At 28.8% G+C, this 18,137-nt stretch overlaps 3 protein-coding genes and 1 non-coding gene across 5 annotated transcripts; 3 read left to right on the top strand and 1 right to left on the bottom strand.

Annotated features, from left to right (window-relative positions):
• Nucleotides 1-152: 152 nt before the first annotated feature.
• Nucleotides 153-2,887, top strand: LOC107626196 (serine/arginine-rich SC35-like splicing factor SCL30A). Its single transcript, XM_016329018.3, has 6 exons — nucleotides 153-278; nucleotides 592-755; nucleotides 1,160-1,237; nucleotides 1,915-2,079; nucleotides 2,198-2,308; nucleotides 2,421-2,887. The coding sequence occupies exons 2-6, from the start codon at nucleotides 607-609 to the stop codon at nucleotides 2,560-2,562; spliced, it is 645 nt and encodes a 214-aa protein (XP_016184504.1). The 5' UTR covers nucleotides 153-278; nucleotides 592-606; the 3' UTR covers nucleotides 2,563-2,887.
• A 3,757-nt stretch (nucleotides 2,888-6,644) lies between these two features.
• LOC107628586 (uncharacterized) lies at nucleotides 6,645-12,904 on the top strand. Its single transcript, XM_016331214.3, has 4 exons — nucleotides 6,645-6,955; nucleotides 7,746-8,066; nucleotides 11,254-11,642; nucleotides 12,506-12,904. Exons 1-4 carry the CDS (start codon nucleotides 6,692-6,694, stop codon nucleotides 12,681-12,683), a joined length of 1,152 nt encoding a protein of 383 aa, XP_016186700.1. The 5' UTR covers nucleotides 6,645-6,691; the 3' UTR covers nucleotides 12,684-12,904.
• Nucleotides 12,905-13,810: 906 nt separating this feature from the next.
• On the top strand, nucleotides 13,811-17,639 carry SDG38 (SET domain protein 38). Of its 2 annotated transcripts, none has more exons than XM_016329015.3 (7): nucleotides 13,811-14,396; nucleotides 14,965-15,020; nucleotides 15,608-15,734; nucleotides 16,120-16,189; nucleotides 16,342-16,521; nucleotides 16,710-16,781; nucleotides 17,258-17,639. In XM_016329015.3, the coding sequence occupies exons 1-7, from the start codon at nucleotides 14,013-14,015 to the stop codon at nucleotides 17,374-17,376; spliced, it is 1,008 nt and encodes a 335-aa protein (XP_016184501.2). In that variant the 5' UTR covers nucleotides 13,811-14,012; the 3' UTR covers nucleotides 17,377-17,639. The 2 variants fall into 2 exon arrangements, with proteins under 2 accessions (XP_016184501.2, XP_020972173.2); XM_021116514.2 differs by having other exon boundaries at nucleotides 13,890-14,396; nucleotides 17,252-17,639.
• Nucleotides 17,640-17,827: 188 nt separating this feature from the next.
• On the bottom strand, nucleotides 17,828-17,899 carry TRNAG-UCC (transfer RNA glycine (anticodon UCC)). Its single transcript has one exon. It is a non-coding gene; the product is annotated as a tRNA-Gly (tRNA).
• Nucleotides 17,900-18,137: the final 238 nt, after the last annotated feature.

Below are 18,137 nucleotides of genomic sequence, written 5' to 3'. Positions count from 1 at the left end.
GTTAGAAACCATGCAACTAAGCACTTAATGGGTCCGGGTTGTTAAATTGGGCCGGGTCCTTATTGGGCCAGTTTTATTTAAAGTCCGAGCCCGATTAATTGATCCTCATGGTAACTTTGTGTTATTGCATGTACCGAATCGTAGCCAACATTGTGGAGAAGTTTCTCGAATATGGTAGAGCTACAAATATTTCAGGAATCAAAAGCCATTATTTTTCTTTACCGTCACTTTTCTGCTATCTAACAAAACAAGAGCGCGCGAATCTCATCGTGAATAAGGTGAATATCGATCTTCCATTTGTGTTCTGATTTTTGTTGTTTCGTACTTGAATCCATTGGAAGATTGATATGGATATTCTTATTCTTTTAACAACTGCTGTTTCTTTTTTTTTTTCTTTAAATCTTCTGTAGCTTTGGCATTCGATGGTCTACGATTAGTGTCTTCAAATTGCTATTATTGTATTCTCCTTTTATTTTCTATGGATTGTTATTGTTGATGTTGATGCTGATAATTTTCTATAGCTTTGAAATTTATCGTTTGAGGTTAGGTTTTTTTTTTTTGCTTGTGTTGAATATGAATACATGAATGTAGGTGTGAAATTCCAGCATGAGAGGAAGAAGCTACAGCTACAGCCCATCGCCTCCAAGACGTTACAGCCATAGAAGGCGCAGTCCTAGCCCTAGGGGTCACTATAGAGGCCGTGGTAGGGATTTGCCAACAAGCCTTCTCGTTCGGAACCTCCACAAAGATTGCAGGTATGTTAGATCATGAGAGGATAATGAATTTTTAATCTTGTTGTATTTACAGTTATGATTTAAACAGTAATTGCTGTTCTTTTGCTATTCTGTGTATCAGGATCAGTATTATAAACTTGTGGTTTTCTGGCTCCAGTTTTCCGTGTTAATAAAAAACTATAATGTATTTTAGCATGTTTAGGTAATTTATTCTAGTTCTAGTAAAAGTAAAGTCAGCGCATAAAAAGTGCACAAAATCATCTTAATACAATTTCATCTTTTGGATCCAAAATTTACTTGTGTTGGTATACCTGATGCTGTTTGGATAATTAGATTCTACTTGTATTTTGCCATGGAAACTGTTGCTCCCCCCTTCTCAAAAGCTTGGAATAAGATTTTGATTATATAAAGCATTTGGCGTGCAGGCCAGAAGATTTACGTGGCCCATTTGGCCAATTTGGTCCACTGAAGGACGTTTATCTGCCTCGAGATTATTATACTGGGTAAGTTTCTTTCAGGTGGCCAAAGCATGGCTACTTGTTTTGAAAGATTTTGAAGTCTGCTCCCTCCGTAAAATGATTTGTGTTGTGTTCTGCATTTTATTTTGAGGTGTTCTATAAACTATGAACTCTAAAATATTAAGTTATATTTTGTGTGGAGTTAGGAAACTTTTTATGGTGGCTTTTTTCATCCCAAGTATTTAGTTATGCCACTTCATGCTCAATAAAAATTAATACTTCAATCATTTTTGTGGGAATGTGATTGTTTTATTTAAAGAGTTGAAGAGAAGAATGAAGTAATAAGAGTACTGTGTTGAAGAGAAGAGAGAAGTAATAAGAATGTCATGTTGAAGGCACCAATCAAGTAATAAGAGTTCTGTTCAAGGTGATATTAAGTGTACTGGAAGGTTCGGAAGGTTGAGTTTGTGTTCATTGTGAAGAAGTTCAAGTCTGAAGATTTTCCATCTCCATTATTATTTTGGCTTCTACAAGGTTAGCATTCATGCGGTGTTTATTATTGAATTATGTGGAGTGTCGAGCGTATGACTTATAATAATTTGGAGTCAGAAACCCAGAATCATATTTGTGGATATCTGCAATCAATAATCCACCTTTGGTATGCAGGTGTATTTATGTTGCTCATTGCATGTGCTGTGTTTGACACCTATTTTATGGTACAGGGAGCCGCGTGGATTTGGGTTTGTTCAGTATGTGGATCCAGCTGATGCTGCTGATGCAAAGTATCACATGGATGGTCAAATTCTACTTGGTCGGGAACTAACTGTGGTATTTGCCGAGGAAAACAGAAAAAAACCCCAGGAAATGAGAGCCAGAGAACGTCGGAGGTAAGGACATATGCAGGATGATTCATACATTGACTAGTCAATCGGAAATTGCTTCTTCTTGTTCTATTCTCGTGTTGAATTACTTGTTATTATGTGTTCAATCTTTCTTGGTGTGTAGGTCATATGATTACAGATCTCCACGTCGATATTCTCGCTCTCCACGCTATGCTCGTACCTATTCTCGTAGTCCTGGTTATTCACCTTCTCCAGTTCGAAGGCGAAATTCCAGGTTTGACTTTGAGTGTATTTGTTCTGTTTATTGTTTCCATGTGATTGCTTATATGTTTAGCAGTATTTGCTTATTAAGATTCTAAGAAGCAGTTTCATTCACTATGATACAGGTCTATCTCACCAAGATACAAAAGGTATAGGGACCGATCTTACTCCAGGTCACCTTATGGATCGAGAAGCCGCAGTCGAAGCAGGAGCTACAGTAGGAGTTACAGCAGGAGCTACAGTCGAAGCCCTAGCTACTCCAGGTGAATTAAAGTATGCAAGCTCGATGAACATGACGGAAGATGTTGTAGTTTTTTAAGTTGCTGAATGAACGGGCTTTAGGGCGGGTGTTGTTGATATATTGTGAATGTTAGGATACGGATCCGTTTAGTTTAATCTCAGCTTTCTGGCTTAGGACTTATTGGTACTCTATCCTACTTTATTTAACTGGTCGTTAGAACAGAAGCTTTGTTTTGCTCGTGTCATTTTAGCTTGAATATGGATTCTGAATATCGCCCCCGTTGTAATCTCTTCTCCTTTGTTTCTTCTGCAATGCGATCTGCTTGTGCCTTCACGAACCTGAAGTTCGGTATTAGGAAAGCCTACTTTTGAAATGCAATTTCATGCATTCATCCGGTGTAGCCAAATAAAGAGTTCTAGACATTCATTCAACTAAGAGATGAAAGCCTAGTTTGGCGAATGGCATAAGAAGGAACAAAGAAGATAATCTCTTGTATAATATGCTTAAATGTAATCTCTAATAACTTGACGATCAAATGTTCAATTATATATTCGAAGAAAAACACTACTAGGTTGGTTTGAAGACATAAGGATACAAATTCGTTGACTCTACGCTATCATTATACAATGTATGTTTAAAGACTAATGGTGCTGCTAAAACAAATTGACTCTAGTGCATATTATTTCAAATTTTCAAGTGTCAACAAGAAAATGTAGTTGGTAAATCACGTGAAGTACTTTACAATAGTGCATTGTTCAAAATTAATTTCGAGTTTTATATAGAAAAAAAGGTCCAATTATTCTCATAGCAAACGTAAAGTAAGATGGTTAGTCGATTATCTTTCATCAATGATATTAGCTTAGAGTCAATAAAAAATGATAAGACAAATTAAAATAAAAATTAAAAAACGAAACTATGGATAAGACAATGTAATGGGCCACAACTCAACCAGTCACAGGAAACTTTGTTTTCATGTGCTAGCTACTCCATATCTCTTTCGGTTTCAACTTTCAACTAGTACTAGTAGGTAAAACTACTTTGTAATTTCGTATTGATAATGCACAATTTCACACAAAAAGGAAAAAAAAAAAAAAAGAAAGAAAAGAAAAGAAAAAGCAAAGGAAAAAGAGAAGCTTAATTTCATCGATATTCAAATTTTAATTTCTTTTATTGATAAATAACCTATAACATATTACATACCCTTATTAAGTTTACAAAATTTAGAGATACATCTTGATCTCAAACTTAGATGAATCCTCTCCAAACCACAAGCGTAGACTGAAAAAAAATATACATTATCAAAACACTATTTCCTTCTTTTTCTTTTTCTTTTTCTTTTTTCCTTAGTCTTTTGTATACCTTTTGCTGTTGGCTCATAACATCATCCTCAACTTTCAAATTACTAATGATGATTGAATTGGCCTCAAATATTAAATAATGCAACTATCCATCACTTGAGTATCCTATATCCCTATTATCCTAGTCGAATCTAGAGGTTCATATCCCTGAACATACCACATATATTTTCTCAAATTTTCATCGAACTACCAGAAATTAGATGCATTATTCCTAATAGTATAAAAAGATGTGGACAATTCACCTGCATGGCATTGTTGCCTCCCTTAAAAGCTCCTCCATAGTATTCTATTACAACCCACCACACTAAGATATACATACATGATACATACATAGCAACAAACATTAATATTCCCACGCGCCTAGTGACACACTTTAAATTAATTGGTCTACTACTCTACTATATGATTATAAATAATAGGGTAATTTCCTTTTCATTAATTGGTCTACTATACGACTATAATGTGCTATTTTTATAATATGAATGTGACACTTACAGATACATTTTTTGTTTTTTTATTTTTAGTATTTTTTATTTTCAAAAAAAAATGTCAAAAAAAATGAGGTGAAAATAAAAAATATATTTTATTATTTTATTTTCCTATAAAATTATAAAAATAGAAAATATTAAAAATAAAAAATAAAAGCATAAACCATATGAATTTTCAATTTTTTCCTTCATTTTTCATTATTTCTTCTTTTTTATTAACAAAATGTGGCCACCACGTGATGACATGCATGCAATGTTTTTCCAATATACACGACTAATGCCATGCATGTGCTTAACCTCCTATTTATTTTTTTCAGAAAAAAATCATTATTATTAAAAGTAAGAGAAACCTGTGTTCTAGATAACGATAAATGTTATTAATGTCACATTATATTGAAAAGTTTTTAAATATATCTAAAACATCAGTATTTTAATAATCTTAATCGTTAATTTTAATTAATATATATTATATATATTTTTTATAATTAAAATCAACCATAAAAAATATTAAAACCCCGAAATATTTGGTATACTTAAAATTCCTCTCATTATATTTATGGTAACGTGGTATGAGCTAGTAGCCTAGTAGTGCTAGTACACTTCCACCTCCGATCTAAGAAAAAGGCAGAATGTACCAATTCACTTTTCAATGCAAACAACCTGGCAAATAGATCAGAAGATGTATGTGGATTCGTTAATAACCTGCTTTTGAGCATGTTTTAGATAATAATATCTATCTAGCTAGTTCTTTTTAATTAAACCATCTATCTAAGTATCTATACTACATAACTAGAATTGAAAGTATGAAAATTAAAGATTAATTTTGATATATTTACAGTATAAAAAAAATGTATATTATTATTTAATTAAATTTATATATTTAAATAAGTTTTTTATAAATAATAAATATTATAAGAATAAAGTATATTTGTATTTTTGAAGTTTATTAAAAGTTTTTAAAAATATTTTTTATTTTATTTTGTTTTAATTTTATTTATTTCAAAAATTTTTAATTTGTATCAAATATATTCTTAATAACTAAATTTTCATAAAATTTAAAACCAATCTAACAATAATACATGAAAATTATACTTAATTTACTTGTATATATTGAGGGTTGTTTTTATGAAATTATTGTTGAATTGATCTTAAATTTTTTAAAATTAAATTAGCCGCTAGATGTATATTTAATGCAAATCGAAAACTTTTGAAAAAAATTAAAACAAAATAAAAATTAAGAATATTTTTAAAAGTTTCACCAAACTTCAGAGACAAAATATACTTCACCCTAAATATAAAAGCCAATACATAACTAATTATTTGTACAAAATTCTTTTATATTGACAATTTACTAGCTATATTTAAAATAATGTTTATGTATAATTAAACAATAACTATTATATGAAGACAAAAAAAAATTTATCAATCAACCACTTTATAAAAATGCATATTTAGTATTAAAAAAATTTAATTATATTGTTATAAAAATAATTATTCTATCATGATAAATTTTCATTACATTACTATAAAAAAAATGTTTGATTATTCTATAGTTAATTATTTTATTAAAAATGTTTGATAGTTACTTCGTGGTATACGCAATATTTTATATTAGCAAAAAATATGCTATTTTTATTTATATTTTTTATACTATTTTTTAATCTAATAAATAAAAAGAAAAGTCTAGGGGGCCAGCAAATTTATTACATTTTGGCCAGCATGTAACCAGCAGAGAAATGTGAGCTATTGGATGATATCTCACACCAATCTCACACCATCAAATCATCATTGATGGCTAGTTGATGGCTATCAATCACAAATGTTGCTGCCCTAGCATTGCTCTAAATAAAAAATTAATCTATCTTATAACTGATAAGTAAGTTAACTATTAGGATAACTTAAATTAATTAAAAATTATGCTATTTTTGTTCTATATATCAAAATTAGTTATTAGTATAAAATATTTATTATAATATAAAATATATATTAACAATAAGTTAAATAATATATATATTTATATACAAATATATAATGGCTAATTTTAATGATTAATATATATATATATATATATATATATATATATATATATATATATATTAATTCTAAGGGTAATTAACTAACTATATTGTTTTCCAAACGTGTTGCACACGCGCCGATCCTGCGTGTGTGCTTAAACCAAATCAGATATAACTAGTTAAGAGGCTTGTTCCTTTTATTATAAGAGAGTCTCCTTCTACACATTTTCTCATTCCACACACTCTCTTTGCCTCTCAAAGCTTTCAACAAAAAGCATAGTAATTGATAGTAAGATGGGAAGGCTTGCACCATTGTCAGAAGAACCTATCAATGAAGAAGAACAAGATTATTATGTAACCAGCAGCAACAACAAGAACTCATCATCATCATCATTATCAAAGCATAAAGTGTTTCTTCATTCATGGCGTAATTGGAACTGGATCAAGAACCACTTCTCCATTGCATTCAACAAGAAGTCCAACCTCAAGATCCTCCTCAGTGTTCTTGGTTGTCCTCTCTTCCCTCTCCCTGTCCACCCCAAACTACCCCTCAATGAGGCAAGCTAATAACCAATATAATTATAATAACCCCATTAATTATTATATTTTCTTCTCTTTCTATTTAATTTTTTTAATACTTTTTTACCACCTTAAACTTTTTACCAAAAGAAATCATTCAAAATGAAATATCAAAATTTATATATATTTAAGTGTATATAAAAAATTAGCTATTTATTTAATTTATTTTATATTTTAATATATATTTTATACCACTTATTAATTTGGTAGTTGGTTTTTAATTAATATTAGCATAGTTGATTGTTAATTCATTTGCTTTAATTTCCTTATCAATTTTGGTTGAAACTTGAAATGTAGTTCTATCAAAATAGTCACTAGCTTAAAAAGTTAGCAAAAAGTGCTACAAACTCCAAAGGTATTTTTAGTCATGATTTTCTTTATGAATTTATCAACTTCTTTAATCTTGGTCTTCATTCCTAATAACCAAAAAGTGTGTCTCTGTTTATCACTTTCTTTATACATATTGGAACCTCTTTAATAAATTATTATCTATATGTTGCCACCAATGTTTTCAGTTACCATGTGCATCTACTAGCTACTTTATTTAGTTTAAATATTAATCTTTTTCATGGCTAGCACATTGCATAGCAAATTTCCAAATAATTTTTCATAGAAGATGTTGTGTCTTTAAATAAACATTACTTAATACATTTATGTTTTAAATTATTTTTTAATTTAAACATATAGAATGACAGATAATTTAGAAAAAAAAAAAAGAAATAATATATGTTTTGTTTCTTCCTTTTGTAAATATATGTTTATTATATAGGTATCATCATCAGCACAATATATTATACAACACTACAGTGCAGCCACAAGGTGCAGGAAATTGGAAGGGACAGTGAAGAATGTGTTCAGTACCGGAAAAGTGGCAATGGTTGTGGTGGATGAACTTGTTAATAATGGTGGCTCAGAAAAAGGGTGCTTTGTAATGTGGCAAATGGTTCCAGATAAATGGCAGATAGAGTTAGTTTTGAGTGGACAAAAGGTTGCTGCTGGTAGCAATGGCAGTGTGGCTTGGCGTCATACTCCATGGCTTGGTACACATGCTGCTAAAGGTGGTGTTCGTCCTCTTCGTCGCACTCTTCAGGCAAGTTCGTCCCTTCCATCTCATAGTCTTAACTCTTAACTATCATCTTCGTGGTATCTTAAGTTTTTGTACAGGTGAAAATTTATGTGCAATTATTTTTTGAAGATGATATTTTAAATTTTTGTATAGGTAAAAATTCACTCACAATTATTTTTATGTAAAATTGATAATTAAAAACAAATTCACATACGATTTAATTAAATTTATTAAATTATCTAATGATTCTCAAATTTTAATTTTATATTATGTTTATGTAAAATTAATAATTAAAAATTATTAAATAATAATTTAATTAAATTTATCATATCATACACTTCTCAAATATCAATTTTATGTAAATTACTTTATAGAAACACAAATGTCCGTGTGTTTTTAACAGGGGTGTTTAAATTTAAACCGATCTAAATTAAACCGTTCATTCAATCCGATTCAAACTGAAAATCGATTAAAATCGTACTAATTCGGATTTGATTGGATTCTATTTTTTGCAAATCGCTGAATTGGATCGGATTTCGGATCTACTTTTTATAACCGATCAAATCCAATCCAAACCGCACAATATGCTATAATATTATTATTTTATTATTATATTTACAATTATACTTATAACATGTTCAATTTGTTATACATTTTTCTATTATTCATGTATTATTATTATTTAATAAATATTTTATGTTGAAAATATTATTTATTTATTTATTTTAACTAACCTATAATTTTATTTCTATTGTTATGTTATCGTTAGTTTTTTAAGATATTATTAAGACTTGTTATGTCATTGTTGATTATTTAAAATTTGATGTTGAGACTTGTTATATGTATTTAAATTTTTTTTTTTAAAAACCATAAATCCAAACCGCTTGTAATTGGATCGGATCGGATCGGATTTCCAAAAAAAAAATAAAATCATTCAATCCAAACCGTACCGCACATAAATTAAGTGTTCCGATCGAATGACTTTTTTCCTTAAAACTGAACCAAACCGCACCGCGAACACCCCTAGTTTTCAATACGATTGTCTTAAAATAGAAATATATTTATCTATATTTATATTTTTATATAATAATGATATAAAAAAATTTGTGTATAGTTTATTTTAAATTATTTTCTAAAATACAATTTTTCATATATAATTCATAAAAAAATTATTTTATTATAATATATATATTTTATTTAATAATGATATGAAAAAAATTAGTGTATATTTTATTTTAAATTATTTTTTAAAATATAATTTCTCGTATATAATTCATGAAAAAATTGTTTTTACTATTTGTCTATTTCTAATGCTTGAATACAACGTCTCTTTTTTTTTTTGGTGACTGAATACAACGTCTCTTAATTAGAGCATATGTTGTTACCATTTTGGCTTAAAAATTATTAATAGACGCTTGTCCATTTTAGAGTTTCAATGTAGTTTTGATTATATTAGTCTTTTTTTTCCCAATTTTTTTCTTTTTTTAATTCTCTCTTTCAATATGTAATTATTATTTTATAATTTATTAAGGAGCTAAGAGCCTCATGTGAAAATAATATAATTAATTTTTAGAGTTATTTAATTTTTTTAATAATTAATATTCATGTTAAATTCTTTAAAGGGAGTTATATATATATGTAAATCAACTTGATATGAGAGAAAAGAAGGACACAAATAGCAAAACTCTCTTCCTAATTACAATAAATGGGGGGTGTTTGTGTTTGTTGTTAATTAGTATATATATACTATCTTTTTGGTTGATCAAGCAATAATATATGGTGATGATAATGTTTCCAAATTTGTGGTACATATATGTATGTTGTTCTTAGTCTTTGTTTTAAATTCCTCAACAAATTGGGTGTTGTTTTTGTTATTATTAAATATTAATTAGTACTATTGTTTTGGTTGGGGGAATGAAGCAATGTTTGGTGACCTTAAACTTAGTTTGTCCTTTCCATACTACTAGCATTACTTTCTATAATTATTTTCCAAAAGTTGTTGATGGTATCTTCAAGAAGATTTTTTAGATCTGAGTCACAATTTAATGTCATACAACTAAATAAAACTGTTATTACTTATTAGGATAATTAGATTCAGTTCCTAACAAAATTAATGGTGTTTAAACCTAACCCCTTATACATGACAAATTTTGGAATGTCTTGTTAATGTGTTATAGTGGATTTTGGAATTTAATTTATTGGAAAAAATAATGAGAATCAGATTTTATATTTATTCAAACCTGTAACTGATGTGGACTTCTAATCAAATATATTTAATTTGTTTAAATTGTCATGAATGTGAAAGTTGATGTGGTTGTTATATTGTTCATTTTAATTAATAACTATCTTGAATATATCTGTATGCTACCAGCCAGGCAGCCATTATAATGAGTCTTTGTTTCCCTTCAAAATTTCATTCCTCTGTTTCATTTTCCTTTATTTCTCAACCTCCTCCAAATATATGAATTAATTACCACAATTATGTGTAACTATTTTGGCTTAGCCAAATAATTTTAGATTCTTCAAAAGATAAGCACTGGTTCTGACTTTATCATGAACAATTTGTGTACTTATTTAAATATGAATAAATTATTATTTTTTATTATAAAAGATTTTGTCGCTGACAATTCTATCAACGAAAAATATAAACTAATTCAATTGTCTTTAAATATAGAATTAATTCGATAACTATCTAAAATTGGTAATTTATTGGATAATTTTATTGAAAGATTTAGATAGTTTTATCGAATTAATTGTCTAATCCAATTTTGATGATTCTCGAGTTAATTAATTATATCTTCTATAATTAAAATTATTAGCTCTCAAATCTTTTATTATAAAAAATTATAGAATTTAGTCACCAAAAAAATAAAAAATTATAGAATTTAGTCTTTTAAATTCTATAATGGATAAAATGTTAATTTATATTTATTTATTGCATCTTTTTTATCCACTTAGCATTGAAATTGGCTTATCAACATTTTAAATAAACTAGTTAGTAGGTGAAGAGTAAAAAAATGGCTCCAAATTAAAGTTCTAGAAGTTTAAATATTCTATTTTTGTTCTTGTTATTTATGTTTCATTTGTGAATACTTTTTTCATAAATAACTTATTTTTTAATCTATTACCCAAAAAAAAAAAGTTAAATATTGTTTTTAGAATTAAATTTTATTTAATATTATCTAAAATGTTTAGATTGTTGTTATTGCAGGGATTAGACCCTTTAGCAATATCTTGTGTATTCAGTGGAGCACAATACATGGGGGAGAAAGAAATGTCAGAGATGGATTGTTTTGTGTTAAAACTTTCAGCAGATCAAAAGGATCTTGCTCAAAGAAGTGACAACACAGCAGAGATGATCAAACATTCCATTTTTGGTTACTTCAGCCAAAGGAGTGGCCTCTTAGTTCATCTTGAGGACTCATATCTAACAAGAATTCAAGCTCCAGGGTCATACCCTACATACTGGGAAACAACAATGTCAACAAATATTCAGGATTATAGGCCAGTAATTGTGGATAATAATAATAATAATAATAGTAATGATAATAATGGTGTCATGATTGCACATGCTGGCTCATCAAAAGTTATAATCACAAGGTATTAGAGATTCATAAATATTAGTTATTTTTATATACCTATCTCAAATTATGAATACAAAGATATTTGGAGATGAGTTATGCTACGTGTATATCAAAATTAGCCACCAAAATCAGTCATCAGTATAAAATACATGCTGGAATATAAATACACATTGAAAATAAATTAAACCACACATGTATTTATATACAAATACATTGGTGGCTGATTTTAGTGGCTGATTTTGGTGTATAAATAGCATTTTTGTTTGGAGATATATGTTTTTTCAAAGATAAATAGTTAGAAATCAACAAATTTTTTTAAGATAAGATTTATTTTTTTCTATAAAAATTTGAGAATAACAAAAAAAAAAAAACTGTAGCAAATATATATAACTGAAATCAGTGTCCTTATATTCATCATTTTATATAAGGATATTAATTTCAATTATAAATTGTTATCTTTTTTTTATCATTTTGATGAATTATCTTTTTTGTAATTGTTTCCTTCTATTTTTCTTTGAATAATGCTCTAAATTAGGTTTTTAAAGTTTTTTAGTTGAATACTTTAGTTTTTAATAATTTTAATTATTAACTTAATTCTTAAAATTTTATTTCAATAAATAAATTATTTCTCATATCAGATTGTTCATCTATTTAAAGAGATTATAATAAAAATTTTAAAAATTTAAAGAGACTATTATGTTTTTATTGAACAATAATAAAAACTTATTTATCTTATCTTTTATAAAAAATTGTAATAAAAATTAATTTATCTAATAAAAGAAAAAGTTATGAACAAATTTGTAATTAAAATTTGTTAAAAATTAAAGTTATTACTCTTCATCTTTTATTCTCTGATGACCATAATTCTCATCAATACAGGTTTGGTGATAACATCAAGGCTGGAACAGACATAACAAGGTTGGAAGAATCATGGACCATTGATGATGTGGCATTCAATGTTCCAGGGTTGTCTATGGATTGTTTCATACCACCCCAGGAACTTCAGAAGGATTATCCAGAAGAAGGTTTAGATTGGAGGTCTCCATTGCATAGATGATGTATGTGACTTGAAATTCCTGTAATTGTTTAGTGCCTTTTTATATGATATCTCTTCATATTGTTTTGTTGGCTATGTAGGTGGTTGATGCTAATTGTGGCTTAACGTGTATAATCATGCTTTTGTAATAATTGTATTGCATTATTAATCATTCTATGGGTTTAGTTAGTATATGTCAAGTATTGATTGTTAATATGGAATGAGAATTTTGAGTTTTGATTTGTTTTTCAGCTTACAACAAAATACAAACTAAGAAATTTTTAACTTTCTATCTTATTATTATTTTGAAAATATTTTAGCTGCAAGAATAAATATTTTGAAATAATAAATTATTAGATCAAATAATTTTATTGATAGAGTAATGCATAATTAGGTATAAATATAAAATTTTAAATATTTTAAAGACTTTTTTTGACATTTTTTATCTTTAGATTAATTTTGTTGATTACTTAATCTTTTAAAATACATATTATCAAAACACAAATATTCCATGTATAAAAAAAAATCAATTAACTATATAAAATACAAAAATATAAAATATGTATTTAAAATAAAAACTATAAATAAATACATAATAATTATTTTTATTAAAATATTATTTATATATTAAAATGAATTATTATATATTTATATATCTATTATTTAATTTATTTTTAATATATATTTTATATTAATAATTAATTTTAACGTTGATTTTAATACATATTTAGTATGTTATTTCTTTTAATCTTCAATTTTATTAATTTTAGTATCTATAAAGATTTAATTTTTTTATTTTTTATAATTTTATTAAATTTATAATTAGGTCTTTATATTTCTTTAATTAAATTTTTATACTATTTTTAATTTTATAATTAAATTTTTGTTAGTATAAAAAATATTATAATTAATAAAATATTTTCTACAAATTAAAAATATTCACAATTAAAAATCTAATTATATTTTTATCTTAATACTTTTTGAAAAAAGTATTTTATTAATTTTAATATTTTTAATAAAAAAAATTAATTATAAATTTAAAAATAATATAAAAATTTAATTAAAAAATATAAAAACTTAATTAAAAACTAAATGAAATTATAGAGACACTAGTTAAACGGTTAAACTTAAACCTATCTAAAATCACTAACAAATAGATCAAGAATCAAGATACTTACCTTGCGCAGGCGGGTGAATAAAGATTAATTAAACATTTAAGATTTAGCGGATAATTAAACTAACATAATTAAGAATTAAGATTACTCAAAGTCTCAAACAGCAGTGTGCGATGATTAACCAGCTAATTCAGCCTTACTTCACAGATTTTCTTCTGCACTTATAGTCTTATACATGAATTTCGTGAAGTCAAAAAGAAAAATCAAAATGCGATTTCCACTCTCACACTCACTCCGTTTAGCTTCTTCCCTCCGCACCAAGTCAAACAAGTTTCAATTCCACCACTTCACCACCACCACCACCGCCACGCCGGAACTACGACCCGACCCGCCACCTATTCGAGTCGGCCTCACAGACTCGGCGGGGCGCGGTGTCTTCGCCACCCGTCCGATCGGCACCGGAGAACTCATTCACACCGCCAAGCCCGCCGTATGCCACCCTTCTCCCAACGTTCTCCACACTGTCTGTTACTGCTGCCTCCGCAGAATCTCTAATCCCGATGGCTCCGAAGCTCAACGCGTGTCGTTTTGCAGTGAAGATTGTAAACGACGCTGCATGGTGCGTTTTAGTTCCTTTTTGCTTTGGCTCACCACTTGTTTGATGTTTTGCCTCTTAACTTTAAGCTAGACGATGCTTAATAATAGTAAAAAAAATTTAGGACATACAATAAGTGTACAATTATATTAATAATTTTGTTTAAATGTCTAAGAATTTACCTGGCTTTAGAAATTAGACTAATCAGTTCAAGTTGAAGCATTATCGGAAGATGAGTTGAAGTTTGTAGTGTCATATTTTCGAATCCAAAACTTACTAGAAGGAGAATGTAGCATGCAAAAAGGCTAGCAAATGATGTGCTATGCTTAGTGCTGAATACTTGAATAGAATGATGGGTTGCAAGTTCTGGGGATTGTGTAATACAACTTTTTCTGCGGATTTTGTATTACTAATTTGTAGTTTCAGTGAAGAAATGTGTATAAGATATGATGTTTAGAGTGGAAATGTAGGTTCAGCCTCTATGGATTCTGGCCTTGGTGTTTTTGAACTCTTGTATGCATTCTGTTATTTTTACAACTGAGACTCAAACCTCTGTTGAGATTTTCTTATTTTGAAATTTTATATTATTTAGGAATTTTACAATGTTGAGATGAAAGCAGATTGGGCGGCTTTTGATGACTATTGCGGGTAGGAGACTTTGTTATCAAGCATCAAGAATTGGTGACTTAATGGCAAATTGGCAATTGGCTTGGATTAGTAATGCATACAATTTTATCATAAGTTCTACTCTTTGAAATGTTTCCTCCATTTTTTACCCCTGTACCGAACTGACCATTAATGTTAATGGGACTAATTTTGCTCTTTTGTTTTGTAAGTTGCTTAACAGGTTTTAGATTTACCACAATTCTGCTCTTTCTTTTAATAAAAAGAAAATAATTTAACCGATGTATATTTTGCCTAATTTGAGTAATTTCACTTTCTTGTTTAACAGCATAGTATGAGTAGTAAAAAGGTTACAGGAGTCATACCATGTATCCCAAATTAGTCATTTTGATTGTTTCTTTCTCCTGCGTAAAGATGGCTTGAAACTAGGTATGATTTTCCAAAATAATCTTGTTTAACAGTTACGGCAACTTTACCGCCAATTTTTTTCAATGATCAGATGTTTGGATAGTACTAGTCATAAATGATTAAACATGTTGTTCATTAACATTTGATACTATGACTTATCACACCTATTATGTTGCTGACGGTTACTTGATCTCTTTGCAAAGGACCCATGGTTTGAAATATCCTTTCATGGTGAAGCGGTTGGCTTGCATGGTCATATCAGGAGTTGCCAGAAGTGACAGTGTTGACATACTTCAACCTGCCAATTTGACACCTCAGATGATTTCACGGGTGAGGCATGTAGAATTTTATTATAATGGCAATAAAATTGTGTGTAGGTAGTTATAATTTTTTGTCAGGTTTTATCCAAAAGAAATTAGATCTTTTGTCAGGTTTCTCTAGAAAGAATGAAATGTTTATAGTTTTGGAAAAGAGTTTAATTATGATGCATTGACAGTGCAAAATGTTTTACACAGTTATGCAATCACATCCGTCCTTTTGGATGACCATTCACACAGTCAATGAAAATAGTAGTTATTTTTTATAATGTGGCATTATGTGATTGGATGTACGTGTAAAACTGTTTTACACTGATGCTAAATTCAAATTCACTAAGTATTGTTATTTGGAAGTTTTCTCATTATTACTTCTTCCAATGTATTGCATAACTTTTCAGATGGAAGAAGAGTTTGGCTTGTTATGGAATGCTTTCAGAAAGACACTTATTTCAGATGAAGATATTTCTTGTATCCTTCTATGAATAGCATATTGATTGTATCCCCCTTGTGTCGTCAGAATTTTGTATGAAGTAGGTACAATTTACTAATCACTCAGCCACACACATACACAAAAAGACAGATATATAAGTTGAGAGACTACTTATCTAGCAATTTTCAAGTTTTAACCAAGCAATGGTACATTGGTGTTTTGGCACGAATTCGAATCAATGCATTTCGCATTGAGTTGGCTGCTGGGCTATATGAAGATCTTCTTTCGTCAGCAGCGGCATCTGTAGAAGCTGAAGCTGCCGTTGGACATGCTGTCTACATACTTCCGTCCTTCTACAATCATGATTGTGGTTGGTACAATTTTCTATTACTTCCCGTTGTTTCTATTAACAAAATGGATCTTACATGTCTTACTCTCTTCCCTAAATCCCTTCTTTAACATATGTTGCATTCCATGATTGGGAGAACTTGTAAATGTTGAACTCCTTAAACCATATCTTTTGGAGGAATTGAACGATCTAACTAATTGGTATTGCAGATCCAAATGCGCACATTATATGGATAGATAACGCAGATGCAAAATTGAAGGCCCTTCGTGATGTTGACGAAGGTTTGGCCTATGTTTTATTTTATTTTAACTTATTGTTTTCTTCCAATTTTTATCTTGTAGGTGAGTTATCTGGCAACTTTTAGATTTGATGCATTCTTCATCTAAAAGCTCTTAAATTTTTTTTTTTGAATTGGAATGAAATTTTGCCATTGTTTCGTTACCAAACTTTATGTAACTATTCCAAATCTCGGATATAAGAGGAGGCTTCTATTTAGTTGGATGCAGCCAATAGAACTTATGTCCAATCAAATCCTGAGAACTCACCACAGAATATAACTAGGAAAAGCAAGTTTTATGAGCATCTTTCATGATTAGAAAAAGAAGCCACTTTCAGTTTCTAACATTCTTATTAGGAACCTTGTACAATACTGGTCTCTATGAGTAGCAACTGAATTCTTTTCTTTTAGCTGATTGAAATTGCTTTGAATAAGCCATCATTGACGGACTAAAGTTCTCTTTCTTATTGTAAGCTGCAGGTGAAGAACTTAGAATCTGCTACATTGATGCCAGCCTGGACCGCGATGCTCGGCAAGAACTTTTATCTCGGGGATTTGGTTTTCAATGCAACTGTACCAGGTGCATACATGGAGATTAATCATTCTCTGAAAATTTCGCCCTAGATTTTGCAACAATTTAGTGGCCCTGAGAAGTCACTTTTATATCTTGGTGTGTACCTGTTATCATCTGATTCTGTAGTACTCTTTTATCTTCTTGAATAGAGTTTCTCGTGAACCTTTGATCACAATTTAGCGATGTTTAATACAAGTATGTGTTATTGTAATAATTTGGACAGTGATTTGATATAATTATTCGAAAGCATTATATTCTTATACTCACATAAGAATATTTTACTATAAAGATTTTGCTTTAAATATTTAAATATGTATGTCATTAAAGTATAATTACTTAATAATTAGCTTTATGCTCGCCCCAACATTATATCAAATGAAACATTTTAGAACCAATTTCATATCATCATCATAATAAAAAAAATCCCATAATGGTATAGAGATAAATTATGAAAAGTCAAAGTTGAAAAACATGACTGCGTTTGCCGGGAGTCGAACCCGGGTCTATTGCTTGGAAGGCAATTATCCTAACCGTTGGACTACAAACGCTTGTTGCTGTTAGATTTCCAACCTCAAAATATTTATCGATTGATAAATGTCTTTTTTTATTTTTTATTTTAATGATGGCTATAATTTTATCAATTTTCATAATTCTGTATCTGTTTTAAAGTTTACTTTAACCATATGAGAGAAGTTTCAAATTAAAATATTTGTAATAAAGATACAATAGCTTGTCAATTTATATTTTTCATTATTTGAATCTCTTATTTTCTATTCTATCGTAGTT

The sequence above is a fragment of the Arachis ipaensis genome, chromosome B2 (genome assembly GCF_059453495.1).
Source record: "Arachis ipaensis isolate K30076 ecotype BB chromosome B2, ASM5945349v1, whole genome shotgun sequence".
NCBI classification, from domain to species: domain Eukaryota; kingdom Viridiplantae; phylum Streptophyta; class Magnoliopsida; order Fabales; family Fabaceae; genus Arachis; species Arachis ipaensis.
The sequence above is the reverse complement of the archived record's forward strand: the minus strand, read 5'-3'. Positions and strand labels throughout refer to the sequence as shown.

Bases quoted from the DNA above. Each gene is read 5' to 3' on its own strand.
- LOC107626196 (XM_016329018.3), top strand. From the start codon at position 607: ATGAGAGGAAGAAGCTACAGCTACAGCCCATCGCCTCCAAGACGTTAC. The intron at 1,238-1,914 runs GTAAGTTTCTTT...TTTATGGTACAG, and splicing joins CCTCGAGATTATTATACTGG to GGAGCCGCGTGGATTTGGGT. The intron at 2,080-2,197 runs GTAAGGACATAT...CTTGGTGTGTAG, and splicing joins AGAGCCAGAGAACGTCGGAG to GTCATATGATTACAGATCTC.
- SDG38 (XM_021116514.2), top strand. From the start codon at position 14,013: ATGAATTTCGTGAAGTCAAAAAGAAAAATCAAAATGCGATTTCCACTC. The intron at 15,021-15,607 runs GTAGGAGACTTT...CTCTTTGCAAAG, and splicing joins GCTTTTGATGACTATTGCGG to GACCCATGGTTTGAAATATC. The intron at 16,522-16,709 runs GTTGGTACAATT...TTGGTATTGCAG, and splicing joins CTTCTACAATCATGATTGTG to ATCCAAATGCGCACATTATA.
- LOC107628586 (XM_016331214.3), top strand. From the start codon at position 6,692: ATGGGAAGGCTTGCACCATTGTCAGAAGAACCTATCAATGAAGAAGAA. The intron at 6,956-7,745 runs GCAAGCTAATAA...TTTATTATATAG, and splicing joins CCAAACTACCCCTCAATGAG to GTATCATCATCAGCACAATA. The intron at 8,067-11,253 runs GCAAGTTCGTCC...TTGTTATTGCAG, and splicing joins CTCTTCGTCGCACTCTTCAG to GGATTAGACCCTTTAGCAAT.